The 16479-nt window shown below is 40.0% G+C and overlaps 1 protein-coding gene across 1 annotated transcript; it reads right to left on the bottom strand.

Annotated features, from left to right (window-relative positions):
* Window positions 1–2290: 2290 nt before the first annotated feature.
* Window positions 2291–15284, bottom strand: il1fma (interleukin-1 family member A). Its single transcript, XM_056468639.1, has 7 exons — window positions 15165–15284; window positions 14933–15039; window positions 14746–14842; window positions 7240–7585; window positions 7024–7143; window positions 6550–6689; window positions 2291–4077 (listed from the first exon to the last, which is right to left on the bottom strand). Exons 1-7 carry the CDS (start codon window positions 15174–15176, stop codon window positions 3829–3831), a joined length of 1071 nt encoding a protein of 356 aa, XP_056324614.1. The 5' UTR covers window positions 15177–15284; the 3' UTR covers window positions 2291–3828.
* Between the last annotated feature and the right edge of the window lie 1195 nt (window positions 15285–16479).

Below are 16479 nucleotides of genomic sequence, written 5' to 3'. Positions count from 1 at the left end.
ATCCTCTTAAACATTCAACTTTAAAAAAATAATAAAAATCATACAGACAATTGCAAATGAAAATCGCTTGGGTACGAACGCAGAAAACTGCGAACTATAAGCATGTAAATAATCCTTGTGTGCACAAACCTTTATACAGGCATACTTTACAAGGTCATCAAATACTCTAGGCTCTTAAACGTTCATCCATTTTCTTTCAGCTTAGTCCCTTTATTAATCAGGGGTCGCCACAGCAGAATGAACCGCCAACTTATCCAGCATTTGTTTTAGGCAGCAGATGCCCTTCCAGCTGCAAGCCAACACTGGGAAACACCCATATACACACTCTTTCACATACATGAACCACGGCCAATTTAGCTTATTCAATTCACCTGTACTGCATATCTTTGGACTGTGGGGGAAAGCGGAATACCCTGAGGAAACCCACGTGAACACGGGAAGAACATGCAAACTCCACACAGAAATGCCAACAGACCCAGCCAGGGCTCGAAACTGCGACCTTCTTACTGTAAGGCGATTGTGCTACCCACTGTGCCACTGTGATGCCCTCTTCAACATTCATATATGTGTCACTCCATCCTGCAGCGGAAATCCATCGGAAAATCCACACCATCAACATAACATGTTTTGCTAAGGTGTGCACAAGATTTTCCCTTAAAAAGTTTTTCCCTCAGTACCAAGCAAGTGGTTAATAAGGCAGGGAAAGTCACAATAACCACAGAGGGAAAAAAACTTTCTTTTAAGTTCACACCTTAGCAAAACATGCTACATATTATTACTTCATACAGCGAGTGGTTAATGAAGCAGGGAAAGTCACATTAACCACTTGCTTGGCTTGGAGTGGAAAAACTTCTATCTTTTAAGTTCACACCTCAGCAAAACATGCTACACTCAAAAAATGATGTTTGCTGTTAAAACTACATATTTAAAATGAGCTGAATCAACACAAGTCTTGAGTTTTTTAGAGGGACAATTAAATTTTTTTATGTTCAATGCACTTAAATTTGTATTGTGTTGAACCCAGCATTTTTACAGTGTTTATATTATTACTTCATACATACAGCAAGTGGTTAATGAAGCAGGGAAAGTCATATTTTGGCTCTAATTGGTGCAAGGACCTTGGTGTCAGCATAAGGATCAAAAGCAACTGCATTGGAATGAAGTGCATTTATTTATTTGTACTTTATAATAAAGTATATTTAAGATCTGTGAAACCAGGGGCAGATTTAGCGAATTGGAGGCCCTACACAACTCCAACCCCCTAAGTCCTGATGCACCATTTCTACTTTTATTTATTTTAATTATTATAATTTTTTATATTACTCAATCTTCTTTTCTGTTTTATCCTAATGTAATCTTTATATGTGAAACGATTATTTTCTTAAAATGAATTTACAATAAAAAATAGTATATATATATATATATATATATATATATATATATATATATATATATATATATATATATATATATATATATATATATATATATGTATATATAATCTGACTGCTCCATGATTGAGTGTGGTGGATATTTTTTTTTCATTATATTATTATTACATAACTTTATTATAATAATATTATATTTTAGTGTATATTAAATAATATTTAATTTTGTAGAAAATTTCACTATAGGTATAATTTATACTTTTTAGATTTCCTGGGGCCCTAAGCAGCCGCTAACCTTGCTTATTGGGTAAATCCGCCCCTGTGTGTAACATATATTGCAAGTTATTAAGGATTTTCAGTGATCAAAAATAAATGTGCACATACCTACAGGCAAATGTTTTAAATATTCCTACAAAATATTTCTGCAAAATATTTCTACTGCAGGGCAGCATGGTGGCACAGTGGGTTGCACGTTCACCTCACAGCAAGAAGGTTGCTGGTTCAAGCCCCAGCTGGGTCAGTTGGCATTTCTGTGTGGAGTTTGCATGTTCTCCCTGTGTTGGCGTGGGTTTCCTCCAGGTGCTTTGGCTTCCCCCACACAGTCCAAAGACAGTCCGCTTTAGGTGAATTGAAAAAGATAACATAAAAACATATGCTGGATAAGTTGTCGGATCATTCCGCTGTGGAGGCCCCAGATTAGTAAAGAGACTAAGCCAAAAAGAAAATAAATGAATTAATTTCTACTGCATTTTAAACTCTCTTAGTAACTGTGGATAAAAGCATTGGTTTACAAGTGACTACAGAAACATCATACTATAAAGTATGATCACAACTACCAATGGAACACATTGTCGGATGAACAGTTATACTTAAACACTGAACTTATTTTCAAAACTGTTTTATTGAAGTTATCATGGGATAAATGGTATACAAACACACAAAAACGGATACATTTGATACAAAAACACTCAGTCAAGTTCCTAGAAGCCTTATACAGCTTATACAGACGAATGTGAATAAAAATTGACAATATATTAATTGGGTAGGACTTTATTTTGATGGTCCCTATAGTACATTTTGTTGACTAAAAGTTGCATTGCAACTACATACCAATTAATTCTCATTTAGGTATTAGCAGACTGTCTGCTTAATATCTGCTGATACTGCTCCTTTAACAGACATTTAACTGACTATAAGAAACTTTGCAAGTACATGTCAACTTACACTATCCCTAACCCCAACCTAGCAGTCTACTTATATTCTAATGAGAATTAGCTGGCATGTTGATGCAATGTAACATAAATTCTACAAAAGGCGTAAAAGGGACCATCAAAATAAAGTGATACCATTAATTGAACACTGTACTGTACCCTTTCAATATAAAAACATCACAAATGTTTCAGTAACTAGTTACCACAAGGTTTCTGCAGGTTTGAAGTGAAATTTAAGACGTTTTATGACCTTTTGAAGACCACTGTGAAGAAAATTTCAGACATATACAGAGCTAAATGCTAAGGATTTTTTCTATTAGCATGGTTTGTCCAACGAAAAAGATTTGAACTTCCCTCATCAAAACAATTCTAATTTGAGTTATTTCATAACCACATATTTTAAATATGTCAAAACAAGCAAAATTAGTTAAAATATTTACAAGTTAAAAAACTATAATAAATCAAAAACAGTTATTGTAAAAAAATATAATTACACTATTTTAGGTAAATAGAGTAAAATATTGAACGTTTGTTAAAAGTTTTATTGAGATTGATTATGATTGGTTGGCCTGATTGGGTAACTTTACATAGACAGAGGAAAATTAAGACCTGTTTAAAATTATTTAAGACCTACAGCACAAAATTTCTGTAAACTTCAAACCTTTTAAGGCCTAAAATGTTGTTTTTGAAATTTAAGACATTTGTAGACCCCGCAGACACCCTCTAGCAATTCAATAAAATACACATGTTGACTTAAAAATACTATTTAAAATCTAAATATAAAAATGACACTCATATTAAACACAACTGCATATAACAAGGTTAAATAAAACAAAAAACTAAAAAACAGTAAATAGTATGATTCATATCTACTCAATACTGCACCGGCAGTAAAACACAACACATCTTTGGAAAAGGCTGAATTCCTTTAGACAACCTTATCACGCTTGAATTGAAAGAAGTGACAAAATAAAGCTAAATTTCTGAATAGTCTCCAACAAATCCCAATCTGACCAATATGCCTGTCGTTTAGTTGCCAATCCAAATAATTTATTCAGACTTTTAATGAAGCACTGGGCTTTTTATCATGTTCGATAGTATCAGCTTGTTCTGTCTGTATTCTTGAAATTAAGACATTAATTAGAGAATAGCTCATACAGAAAGTATCATAACTCTTAATGCATACATTTACATCTACTGCACAAAAACATTACATTACCATGACGTTTTTAGCAAATCGCTTTCTCACTCTCAATTATGACAAAAAAGGTGTTGAGTGGTTTGTCACGCTCAACATCTCTGCCCATGTACACATCCACATCATCGTTGGCAATATTTCTGGTGCAGATAAACCACCCTCTGTGGAGAGCCGACTCAAACCGCTGGAAACAGTCTGGTCCACAAGACTTGTAGAACACAAGTGACCATTTGTCTGTGTCCCCGGCGCAGATCTTTTTCAGCTCACTTTTACTGTAAGACTGAAAAACAGCACACATGTTTAATGAAAGTCAGGTCATGCTTATGGTATCTTGGAAGCTGTATTTCATTGAAGTTTATTCAACATGAAAGAAACACCTCAGGCATCAGGAAAAACTACAAAAAAAAAATTACCTAAAAAAGCTACTTGTGCAAACTGGAAAGATTTCCACTTGGGCTTATCAGTCACACTTTACAATAAGGTTTCATTAGTTAACAATAATGTATTTACTAACATTAATTATGAACAATACCTATCCATCATTTATTAACAATAGTTCAGCATTTACAGTACTAAAGCATTATTAATACATGCTGTTTACATTAGTTATTACACTGTGAGTTAACATGAACTAACAATGAACAATTGTATTTTATCAATGTGACTAAACAAAGGCTGCTAATTTGAGTGTGCACACTAACAAGAAGAACGGTAAGCTTAAAAATCACAATAAAAATGCCTTTGGTTTTATTTTTCCATTTGACGTGCTGCATTAAAACTGGTTGACCAGTGAGATTGGTGCTTTTTGATCATGTGCCTTTAATTGCTGAATTTACAGTAAATCACAAATTTTTGCTTGTCTAGATCAGGGATTCTCAACCGGTGGGCCACGGTCCACTAGTGGGCCTCATCGATCCTGTGGGTGGACCACGAGATAGCTTAAAATTAACTCTCAATATTATACTATAATTTTATTATTTTGTTAATATGCTATATTAAAATGATGAAAGAAATGCACTTTCTCCTGTTCTCTGATTGATTACTTCAAACTCGACGTAAAAACAGCCTCATGATCGCGTCTGCAACGAGTACACGCAAGTCTGTTAATTTACAAACTATATGTGAAGTGAAAGTCTCCGCGTAAAACTATTTAATTTATCCACATTATTGTCCAAATAATGTTCGGTGAGTGTTTTATAACGGGTGCGCGCATACAGGAGGATCTAGCATGGCTCATTGGTGTTTCTGCCATAGAATGTATAATAAACTTGCATATAAGCTTCAGACGCTCTCAACCGCCATCAGATCAATGCGTTTCAACAAATTTAGGGTGTTTTAGTGTATTTTTGAATAGCAGATATTTCATAGCAGATATTCAGTCAGTCCAGTTTAAAGCAGAAATTGGTCTTTTGCAATCTCCCTGTTTACCTGTGTTTCTCTTTGAATCTGTGTATGCATTTTTAAATATAAATTATATATATATATATATATATATATATATATATATATATATATATATATATATATATATATATATATAAATATATATATATATATATATATATTTTTATATTCATTCATTTTCTTGTCGGCATAGTCCCTTTATAAATCTGGGGTCGCCACAGTGGAATGAACCGCCAACTTATCCAGCATTTGTTTTATGCAGCGGATGCCCTTCCAGCCGCAATCCATCTCTGGGAGTCATCCACACACACTCATTCACTACAGACAATTTAGCCTACCCAATTCACCTGTACTGCATGTCTTTGGACTGTGAGGGGAAACCGGAGCACTCGGAGGAAACCCACGCGAATGCAGGGAGAACATGCAAACTCCACACAGAAACGCCAACTGACCCAGCCGAGGCTCGAACCAGCGACCTTCGTGCTGTGAGGCGACAGCACTACCTACTGCACCACTGCGTTGCCCTCCTATATACATATATTATTATTTTTTTTTTTTTTACTTCTGCGCAACAAGCGAGTGTCAGAAGTATAAAGATATTTCTGGGTTTCACAAAGTGCTATTTAATATCAAGGAGGGATTTTGCAAGTCCACTCTGCTGATTGCCAGTAAAAAATCACATGGGTACGAACGCGAAAAAAAATGCGAACTATAAGCATGAGTGGACATCATCCTGATGTGCCTTTACATGGATACAGCATTACATTTTTTATTAGTACAGTTAGTTAATGGCAAAGTCATTCTGTATAAAATCCACAAGATTTTTTGCAAAGAAAACATTTCAATGTAAGAGTTTTTAGTCCCTATTTTTGTTTTTAAATTGAAACAAAAAATGTTGATTGCCTCACAGCAAGAAGGTTCCTGCATGTTCTCCCCGTGTTGGTGTGGGTTTCCTCCGGGTGCTCCGGTGCTATGCGCTATAGGTGAATCGAATAAGCTAAATTGGCCATAGTAAATGAGTTTGAATGCAAGAACGTATGGGTGATTCGCAGTGTTGGGTTGTGGCTGGAAGGGCATCCACTTCATGAAAAATATGCTCGATAAGTTGGCGGTTCATCCGCTTGGGCAACCCCTGATTAATAAAGGGACTAATCTGAAAAGAAAATGAATGAATGAATGAACAAAAACATCTCCTAAATGGGTTTGGAAGAATGTGAGGGTGAATACATATTGAGTGAACTCTGCCTTAAGTTCAAATGCTCAAACCACAACCACAATCTAATAATGCTTTCTAAATTCTAATATAATCTTCAACATGACAAAAGATCAGCAATGAACATTGACTTACCTTGACGGTTAAAATCTTTGTGTCTCCATCTTGCTTCACGGTGCAGCTGAAAAAGTTTTGTGTTCCAGTGAAGTTCAACACAACAGGAACACCTGGATTGTCCACTGAGTTCACGCGGTAAGAGTAGATGGTGATTGGTGCTGGGGGAAAAACATGATGCATAGTAAATTATATTTCATTCATTCATTCATTTTACTTTGGCTTAGTCCCTTATTTATAAGGAGTTGCCACAGCGGAATGAACCGTCAACTATTCCAGCATATGTGTTACACAGCGGATGCCCTTCCTGCTGCAAAAGTACTGGGAAATAAATTATATTATTATAATTTAGTACACTGCAACTTAAAAATCTAAGCTGTAAATAAATAACAAGTGTAATTTTGTTTAAATGAAAGAAGAGGCAGGCTAAGATAAAGCAGTGTCATGGAAAAGGGCAATTTCAAAATGAATACATAAATACTTTTTGATACTGACCTGACATGGTGCTATTCAAACATATTTGGCGATTATTTGGACTGACATACTTTTCGTTGAATAAACTCTTCAAAAACAAGTTATTATTTTCTTTTTTGAAATGCAAAACCTTTGAAGGACCTGAAAAAAAATAGAGGGTTCATTTACATTCTGCATAGGGTTTATTTTGGTGTAATTTTTACAGTTAAATGGCGATTATTGCAACACATTTCTTACAAGAGCTAATTTTAGCATTTGTAGGCAGAACGACAACATCATTCAATTGGCAATTGGTCTTTCCACAGTCATTGCAAGGGTTGTCAGGGTCACAACCTCGAGCTACAACCATATTGAAGCTCGCATCTTCCATGGAGACAATCAGCAGATTTTTGTCACTGAAAAGCTTGTCTTCGATTTCATCTTCGCACTCTGAATCTGATTCTGGTAGCACATCTACCTCCAACTCCACATCTCTCACCATTAGCAGGCTGAAACTCATGATTGTTCGCTCCTTGTTGTCGACACTGAGTTCCTCTGATTCACACTCTTCATTTGACTTGTTTTTGGATGGGTGATGTATTGTCTAAAAAAGATTTAAAGTAAAGATTGTAGAAAGCAAAGTCACACGAGTTTTATTCCTCGAGTAATACTTCAAAATAAACTCTCACAATGTAATCTTGGAAATGGATTATTTGAAACAACCACACAAGCACATGTGACCAAAACATTTACTATCACTTCTTTCTATTAAAGGTCACATTTAAGCATGTTCGATCAATCAAAGAAAACTTCTGTGTATTAGATTGGAATAATAACACACACTCTAGATTGGTCACTTTCTGTAACATTAGACTGCTAGTTACCTCATACTCCCTCCCTGTATATTACTAAGACACTGTCGGTTTATCATATTTATCATATTTCCAAGCTTTTTGCACTATATACAGTTTTGCATCTGCATCACCCTGGAGTACGTTTTCAAAAACCATTGTTAGCCAACTAATGTCGCAAGTTGCTGTCACGGATTGGCCAGGCTCTTCCACCAGTATCACGCAACGAGCATCCTCACCTGAGTACTAATCATGCACAGCTGCACCCAATCACTTCAACACACTATATAAGCACACACCTCACCTCACTCATTGTCCGGTCTCGTTCCCACGAAGCGGACTCATAGCGAGTACCTCCTGGTAGTCACTATTATCTTATCTCGTATCTTGAACTTACATGATCTCTGTTTCCTTCCAGTCTGTCCAGTGTTCCCGGTGTCAGAGTTGTGTGTGTGGTCAGTCTGTCTTCCCCGCAAGCCCTCTGGTGTGTGCATTCAGTCTTCCTCAGTGTCTGTCATCCATCCTGCCCCGAAGAAGGATTATTAGCTCAACCAAACTTCATTCACATCCCCATTGTTATCCTTTTGTGCTCCACTGCTGTAATAAACATCTTTCATCTTATACTCACCTTGTTTGTCCGTCTGCTTCCCTAACAGAAGACTGGACCATATTCAACTACAGCATGAGCACTCCCGATCCCATTCAGGAGTTGGTGGACTCGCTAAAGAGAGTTCTATTACCATCTGCTCCACTTCCCGAAGCACCACCAGCACCGAGCACTTCTTCACCGTCCACCCACTCATCCAGTCCCATGGCTCGACCAGCGCCCTACTCTGGCGGGGCGGAGGAGTGCAATGGCTTCCTATTACAATGTTCTCTGGTATTCACAATGCAACCGGATTTATATCCCACAGATCGGTCCAAAATTGCGTTCATCATCTCCCTTCTCTCTGGGTCGGCTCTCCGGTGGGCTGGGACCATCTGGCAGCAAGCTGGGCCGGTAACAAATTCCATTTATACATTTACCAAGTATTTCAAGGAGGTCTTTGGTCGTGCAGATGGAGAAGTAGCAGCCGGAGAACAACTATACCACCTCAAACAGGGAGCCATGTCCACACAGAATTATGCGCTCCGGTTTGGCACTCTGGCTGCTGCTAGTGGATGGAATGAGCGATCTCTCCTAACAACTTACCGGCTCGGATTGGAGCCCAATCTGAGGTTACAGCTGGCAGCCCTCGACGATACTATGGGGTTGGAAAAATTCATCCAACAATCTCTTCGATGTTCTGATCGTATGAAGGTCTACCAGCATGACCTACCACCAGTATCTCAAGCACTCCTTCGTCCGCCAGAGCCAGTCGTCCCTCCAGAACCAGAACCAATGATCGTCGAATCTGGTAGACTCACGATCACTGAGCGACAGAGGAGGCTGACCCGGGGTCTGTGTATGTACTGTGGTGCCGAAGGACATGTCAGGCTGGACTGTCCCATTCGTCCAGTACGTTTCTTGGTGAGTGTGTTTAGTTCTACCGTGAAAAAATGCACCCTCTCACCACCAATGTTCAGTTAACTGCCCATTCTGTTTCTATTTCAGTCACTGCCCTTATCGACTCCAGGTCAGCTGGAAATTTCATCTCGCACGCCCTCTGTCGCCACCTCCAGCTCCACACCGAGGCCTCGACACACGTCTACCAGATTCAACCTATAACCAACGATATCCATTCCCAGGCACGTATCCATCGTAAATGTGAACCCGTCAATCTCCAAGTGGGTCTACTTCACAAAGAAGAGATTAAATTTCTGGTTCTGGAGGGAGCATCAATGGACATCATCCTAGGGCGCCCGTGGCTGGTGAAGCACAATCCCATCCTCTCTTGGGGCACAGGAGAAATCAAAAGATGGGGTGAAGAATGCATATCCAGCTGTTTTCCCGACCTACCCTTGCAGATTCAAAGACCCCTATCCGTCTACGTCACGTCTGTCGAAAGCCCAGTCGAGAAACGATCCATCCAGATCCCGAAGATCTACTCCTCATACGAGGATGTATTTTGCCCCAAGAGAGCTTCCCAGCTAACTCCACATCGGCCATGGGACTGCGCCATAGACCTGCTTCCAGATGCTCCTATGCCCAGAGGTAGGATCTACCCGTTGTCCCTTCCGGAAACTAAGGCCATGGAGGAGTACATTCAGGAGGCTCTGAGTCAGGGGTATATTCGCCAGTCCACGTCACCCGCTGCCTCAAGCTTCTTCTTCGTGGCCAAGAAGGATGGAGGGCTGCGGCCATGTATAGATTATCGAGTGTTGAACCAAGGAACAGTCATTTTCAGGTATCCCCTTCCTCTCGTCCCTGCGGCCCTGGAACAACTTCGAGCCGCCAAGATATTCACCTAGTTGGACCTCGCGCATACAACCTGGTAAGAATACGTGAGGGGGACGAATGGAAGACGGCATTTGTGACCCCTACTGGGCACTACGAATACCTGGTCATGCCCTATGGTCTGGTCAACGCCCCCTCCGTATTCCAAAACTTCATCCACAAAGTCCTCCGGGAGTTCCTCCTTATCTCCGTCATAGTCTACATTGATGATATCCTGATTTACTCCCGGAGTGAGGCCGAACATCGCCACCACGTTGCGGAGGTCCTACAAACCCTAAGGAAACACAAATTGTACCTCAAGGCTGAGAAGTGCTCATTTCACTTACCATCCGTTCAGTTCCTCGGGTACATCATTGATCAAAAAGGAGTTCGCATGGACGAGGGGAAGGTCACTTCCGTCATCTCCTGGCCAGAACCCAAAACCATTAAAGAACTCCAACGATTCCTAGGATTTGCCAATTTCTATCGACGTTTCATCCACAACTACAGTCTCATCACAGCTCCGCTTAACAACCTCCTAAAGAATCACCCCAAGACGCTATCCTGGCCTCCCGAAGCTGCCGCAGCCTTCCAAACACTCAAAGAATCCTTTACTCAAGCTCCACTCCTGACTCACCCCAATCCCGGCTTACCTTTCGTGGTCGAAGTGGATGCTTCGACCACTGGAGTGGGAGCCATCTTGTCCCAGTTCCATGGTACTCCCTCACTACTCCATCCATGTGCCTATTTCTCCCGGAAGCTCAGCCCGGCGGAAAAGAACTATGACATCGGGAACCGAGAACTTCTAGCTATCAAGCTCGCCCTGGAGGAGTGGCGACACTGGTTGGAGGGAGCTAAACATCCGTTCCAGGTGATTACAGATCACAAAAACTTACAGTATCTCAAAGATGCTAAAAGACTCTGTCCTCGTCAGGCCCGGTGGTCCTTATTCTTCTCCAGATTTCAGTTTTCCATATCATATCGACCAGGATCCAAAAACATCCGAGCAGATGCACTTTCCAGAATCCATGATCAGCAGGAAATCATTGAGAGCCCGGCCAAGATCCTTCCAGATCAGATCACTGTTTGTCCCATCACATGGTCCGCTCCTACAGTCATTGCCACTCCAGAATCCAGAACTCCGCCGGGCTGGTCCCCCCAATCGACGCTTCATCCCTGAAAATCAACGGGTAGATCTCATTCATTCCAGCCATACATCTCTGGGCACAGGGCATCCCGGGGCCAACAACACCCTCTCGCTGCTATCCCAACGCTTTTGGTGGCCGAATATGGCAAGGGATGTGAGGAGATACATCCAAGGCTGTAGAGAATGCGCTATGTCGAAGAGTCCTCGCCATCTACCTGCAGGTAAACTCCATCCCTTGCCCATCCCGAACCGCCCCTGGTCACACCTAGGAGTTGACTTCATGACAGATCTCCCATCATCTGAAGGTAATACCTGCATTCTAGTCATTGTAGATCGATTCTCAAAATTCTGTCGTCTGATTCCTTTGAAGGGCCTGCCCACAGCCCTAGAGACCCATAGAGAACCCATAGAGAAACCTATTCAACCATGTCTTTCGATGTTTTGGGTTACCTGAAGATATAGTCTCGGACCGAGGACCCCAATTCATCTCCAGACTATGGAAAGCCTTCAGACTCCTAGGTTTGACCGTCAGCCTCTCGTCTGGCTATCACCCACAGACCAACGGCCAGACAGAGAGGAAAATTCAAGAAGTGGGGCGGTTCCTCAGGACCTTCTGTCACGGTCATCAAAACTCCTGGAGCCAGTTTCTGGGCTGGGCGGAATACGCCCAGAATTCCCTGCGGCAACCTACCACCAAACTTACGCCATTCCAGTGCATCCTGGGATTCCAACCTCCACTCTTTCCCTGGGATGGCGAACCTTCTGATGTTCCTGCAGTGGATTACTGGTTCCGGGAGAGCGAGAGGGTCTGGGACGATGCTCATCACCATCTCCAGAGGGCAGTTCGCAGAGCCAAGGAGGTGTCCGACAAGAGGAGGATTCCAGGTCCTATCTATAATCCGGGGCAGAAAGTCTGGCTCTCCACCAGAGACATCCGCTTGCGACTGCCCTCTCGAAAACTTAGTCCCAGATTTGTTGGTCCCTTCACCATCCTGCAACAGGTCAACCCAGTCACTTATAAGTTACAGTTACCACCACAATACAGAATCCACCCCACATTCCACGTATCACTCCTCAAACCCTTTCACGACCCTCTGATTCCCTCCACAGAGCCTGGCCACGAAGAGGAACCCCCTCCCCCACTGATGTCGGAAGAAGGGTCCATCTATAAAGTCAAGGACATTCTACAGTCCCGACGTCGTGGTGGTCATCTGGAATACCTTGTCGACTGGGAGGGATATGGTCCGGAGGAGAGGTCTTGGGTCCCCAGATCCGATATATTAGATCCCGCACTTATGGAGGAGTTCCACTCCAATCACCCCGAGTTCCCAGCACCTCGTGGACGTGGTAGACCACCACGACGTCGGAGGTTTAGGCCCTCAGGAGCGGGCCCTGGGGAGGGGGGTAATGTCACGGATTGGCCAGGCTCTTCCACCAGTATCACGCAACGAGCATCCTCACCTGAGTACTAATCATGCACAGCTGCACCCAATCACTTCAACACACTATATAAGCACACACCTCACCTCACTCATTGTCCAGTCTCGTTCCCACGAAGTGGACTCATAGCGAGTACCTCCTGGTAGTCACTATTATCTTATCTCGTATCTTGAACTTACATTATCTCTGTTTCCTTCCAGTCTGACCAGTGTTCCGGGTGTCCTGTCAGAGTTGTGTGTGTCGTCAGTCTGTCTTCCCCGCAAGCCCTCTGGTGTGTGCATTCGGTCTTCCTAAGTGTCTGTCATCCATCCTGCCCCGAAGAAGGATTATTAGCTCAACCAAATTTCATTCACATCCCCATTGTTATCCTTTTGTGCTCCACTGCTGTAATCAACATCTTTCATCATATACTCACCTTGTTTGTCCGTCTGCTTCCCTAACAGTTGCGTTGTTACAAACATAGTTCATTGATTTACTGTTTCCCAAATCCGTTGTTCCAACGAACATTCGCAAACTGCGTCGCAAACTTTTACACTTGTAACTACACCTCTAGAGCTGTAGTTAAGCATTGTTCCTGGTTGTGTTCTATTCCCAGTTATCCCCCCTATGCCCTATTCATTAAGAACGTTCCAACATTTAAACTCGGAATGATAAAAAAAAAACAATAATTAGATTAAAGTCGTCTCTCTTATGTGTAATTTGCTTTCACAGTATTTTTACAGTTCAGTTTTAGCAAGCTTCATATTGACAATTGTGCTCCCATCGCAGTGCACTTTGAAAACATTTGACATTTTGAACACAGCCGTGGCTCATTACGAAAGCTATAGGTGACCTATTATTTAAAAGTCTCCAAAGCTTGTGAAAACTAAAATTTATAGTATGGGTAAATAGTTTTAATTTATAGTAGGTTATTTATTAAGAAATGTGTCTGTAGCCACTGTATATGACATGGGCCTTAGCATTTCTGCAGTGGTTTGAAAGTGTCACAGTTGTAAAAGTAGACTTTTCAAAAAAATAAATAGACAATTTCCTACTTAATAATAATAATAATAAAATAATAATAATAATAACAATAACAATATAATAATAATAACAATAACAATAATATAATAATAATAATAATAATAAAATAATAATAATAATAATAATACAATAATAATAATAATAAAATAATAATAATAATAATAATAATAATAATAATAATAATAATAAAATAATAATAATAATAATAATTTTACAACCATAAACAATTTATATGATTTATATATAAGATTTGATTGTTAGCTAAGTAGTTTTATGTTTTAGCAAAGAATATGGATTATTCTCAATAATATTTGTTAATATATAATATTATTATAATATTTGTTAAAAGGAAACATTGTGCCGTTTACATATATTTAAGTTGATATAGAAAACGAGAGTATGTTTTTACTAAAACTAACATTTTTTTAAGTGTGTGTGTGCGTGTGTGTAAAACAAAATAATTTTATTTAAAAAATGATGGTCATTTTCTCTAAAGACGTTGTTACTCCGCCCCGTTTAGAGCATCATTATGGACATTTAACGTTATAACTAACGGGGTTAAAACGATGGATCTGCGACAGAGAAGCTACGGATTTGGGCAAACACTCGTCACTACATCGTTCATTTCCCAAAAGATACATGGTACTATGGTAGTTCAGCCACTAGTCATGTCGTTATTTGAGAAACGCACCCCTGGTTTGCACTCTGTAATAGTAATAGTAATGTAATAATGTGCCCTGTAATAGTATTGTTTACAAATTTTTTTCTTATATTTTTATATTATATTATATATGTAATTATATTTATTGTAATTTCATTTTTTAAATTCTACTTTTTGTTTGAGAGTAACACAATTTCGATTCTCTGCATGTCCTGTACATGTGGTTGAATTGAAAATAAAGCTGATTTTGACTTTGAATGTGTTTTTGGATGAACGTGCAACTCACAAGTAAGGTGGATCCTTCAACCAGAAGATCAGCCAATGACGTTGGAGTCAGATCCTCCACCTTTGTGTTGTTTATCATTATGAGTTTATCTCCCGTGCTGGAAAAAAAAGGGAGACAGGTTAAGGATATGGGAATTTATGAAGAAGAAAGCAATAAAGGACAAACAGACAGAGAGAAATATGTTTACCGTGTAAACATTCCTTTGTTATGGTTTAAAAAACCTTTCACTTCATACGAGTGTTTCCCAGCACATTCAGTATGAAACAACTTAACACCACCACAGACTGGACTCGCCTAAAAGAAGCCACACATTAAATGTTTTCAAATGGATATATTTTAAAAATAAGATACTGACTATGTCTATGTATAACGCAGTATGCATAGACAGCTACACATTTAACAAACTGAACTCCACATACCTCTGATGCCATGATGATCTCAGTGGATATTAGAGTCCGGAATCTGGCACACAGCTTTATGAAGTCCAGTCAACGTGAGAATTTGGTAGAAAGAGGAAGCTGCATTTGATGTCACTAAGTGTGAGGGTTGGCTAAAAATAGAGAAGTAAAAGTCTCTGGGGAAGGACATAAAATCGAAACCCGCTAAGCTGGGATAAGAAAGCGTTTGGTCAATTATTTTTGTAACTGATTTTTTTTCTTCTGTTTCTGTGCAAACAATAAATATCCTAAACAATGCTGTAACAACATTTGTGCATTTCAAAGTAAATGTTTTGTTCCTGAATGAAACTATTTTGAATCGATAGAAATAATGATTTAATGATCAACTAATAAAGACAGCAGGCTCTATTTTATTGTTCTAAGCATTTATGTAAAGCCACAGCACAGGTGCACTTAAGGCATGTCTGAATCCACTTCTATGATTTTAAGCATGGATTTTAAGGATTAAACAGTTGGGTCTTCCCTGTTTGAATTTTAGAATATTGAATTTGACTGTGACCTCACAGCAAGAAAGTTGCTGGTTTGAGTCCCGACTGGGTCAGTTGGCATTTCTGTGTGGAGTTTGCATGTTCTCTCTGTGTTGGCGTGGGTTTCCTCTAGGTGCTCCAGTTTTCTCCACAGTCCAAAGACATGCGCTATAGATGAATTGAATAAGCTAAATTGTCCATAGTGTATAGGTGTTTCCAACACAGGCTCATTCTGACTACGTACGTACCCCTATATACATTTCTGGAGAGAGCAAATTCCGCCCCAGGAGCTAAGTTTTTTTTTGTTTTGTTTTTGCAGTTTATCGCTTTTTCAGATCTCTCGCGAGTGCATTTGCACCTGCAGCGTAAATCCACCAGAGGCCGTTGTCGACTGACTTACTGACTGACCGAACGACCGACTGAAGCCCTCGCCTGATTATTACTACATTTTTAGATTTTACCACATTCTCACCCTGTTATTTACTTGTTATTTTTTTTACTTTTGTTTTTGTCCTACCTGCTTTCTGAAACCGTTCTTCACTGGACTCAAACCCCATCGTCGCAGTCAACTCCGCTCTCAAGTCCGTCAACGTAGATGTCGAATTACGGAACAAACTGGAAACAGCGGAAAAGCCGTCCATACGGAAGTAAGCAGTCAGCTGGTAACAAGAAAAGGAACGGCATCATACCTCCCCATAGCGTTCATTTTAAAGACAAAATGCAGCCATTCTGGCTACATATTTCACGATCTCCAGAAATTTATATAGGGCTACGTAAAACATATGCTGGAATAGTTGGCGGCCTCTGAA

Source organism: Danio aesculapii, chromosome 11 (assembly GCF_903798145.1).
Source record: "Danio aesculapii chromosome 11, fDanAes4.1, whole genome shotgun sequence".
NCBI lineage: Eukaryota > Metazoa > Chordata > Actinopteri > Cypriniformes > Danionidae > Danio > Danio aesculapii.
The sequence above is the reverse complement of the archived record's forward strand: the minus strand, read 5'-3'. Positions and strand labels throughout refer to the sequence as shown.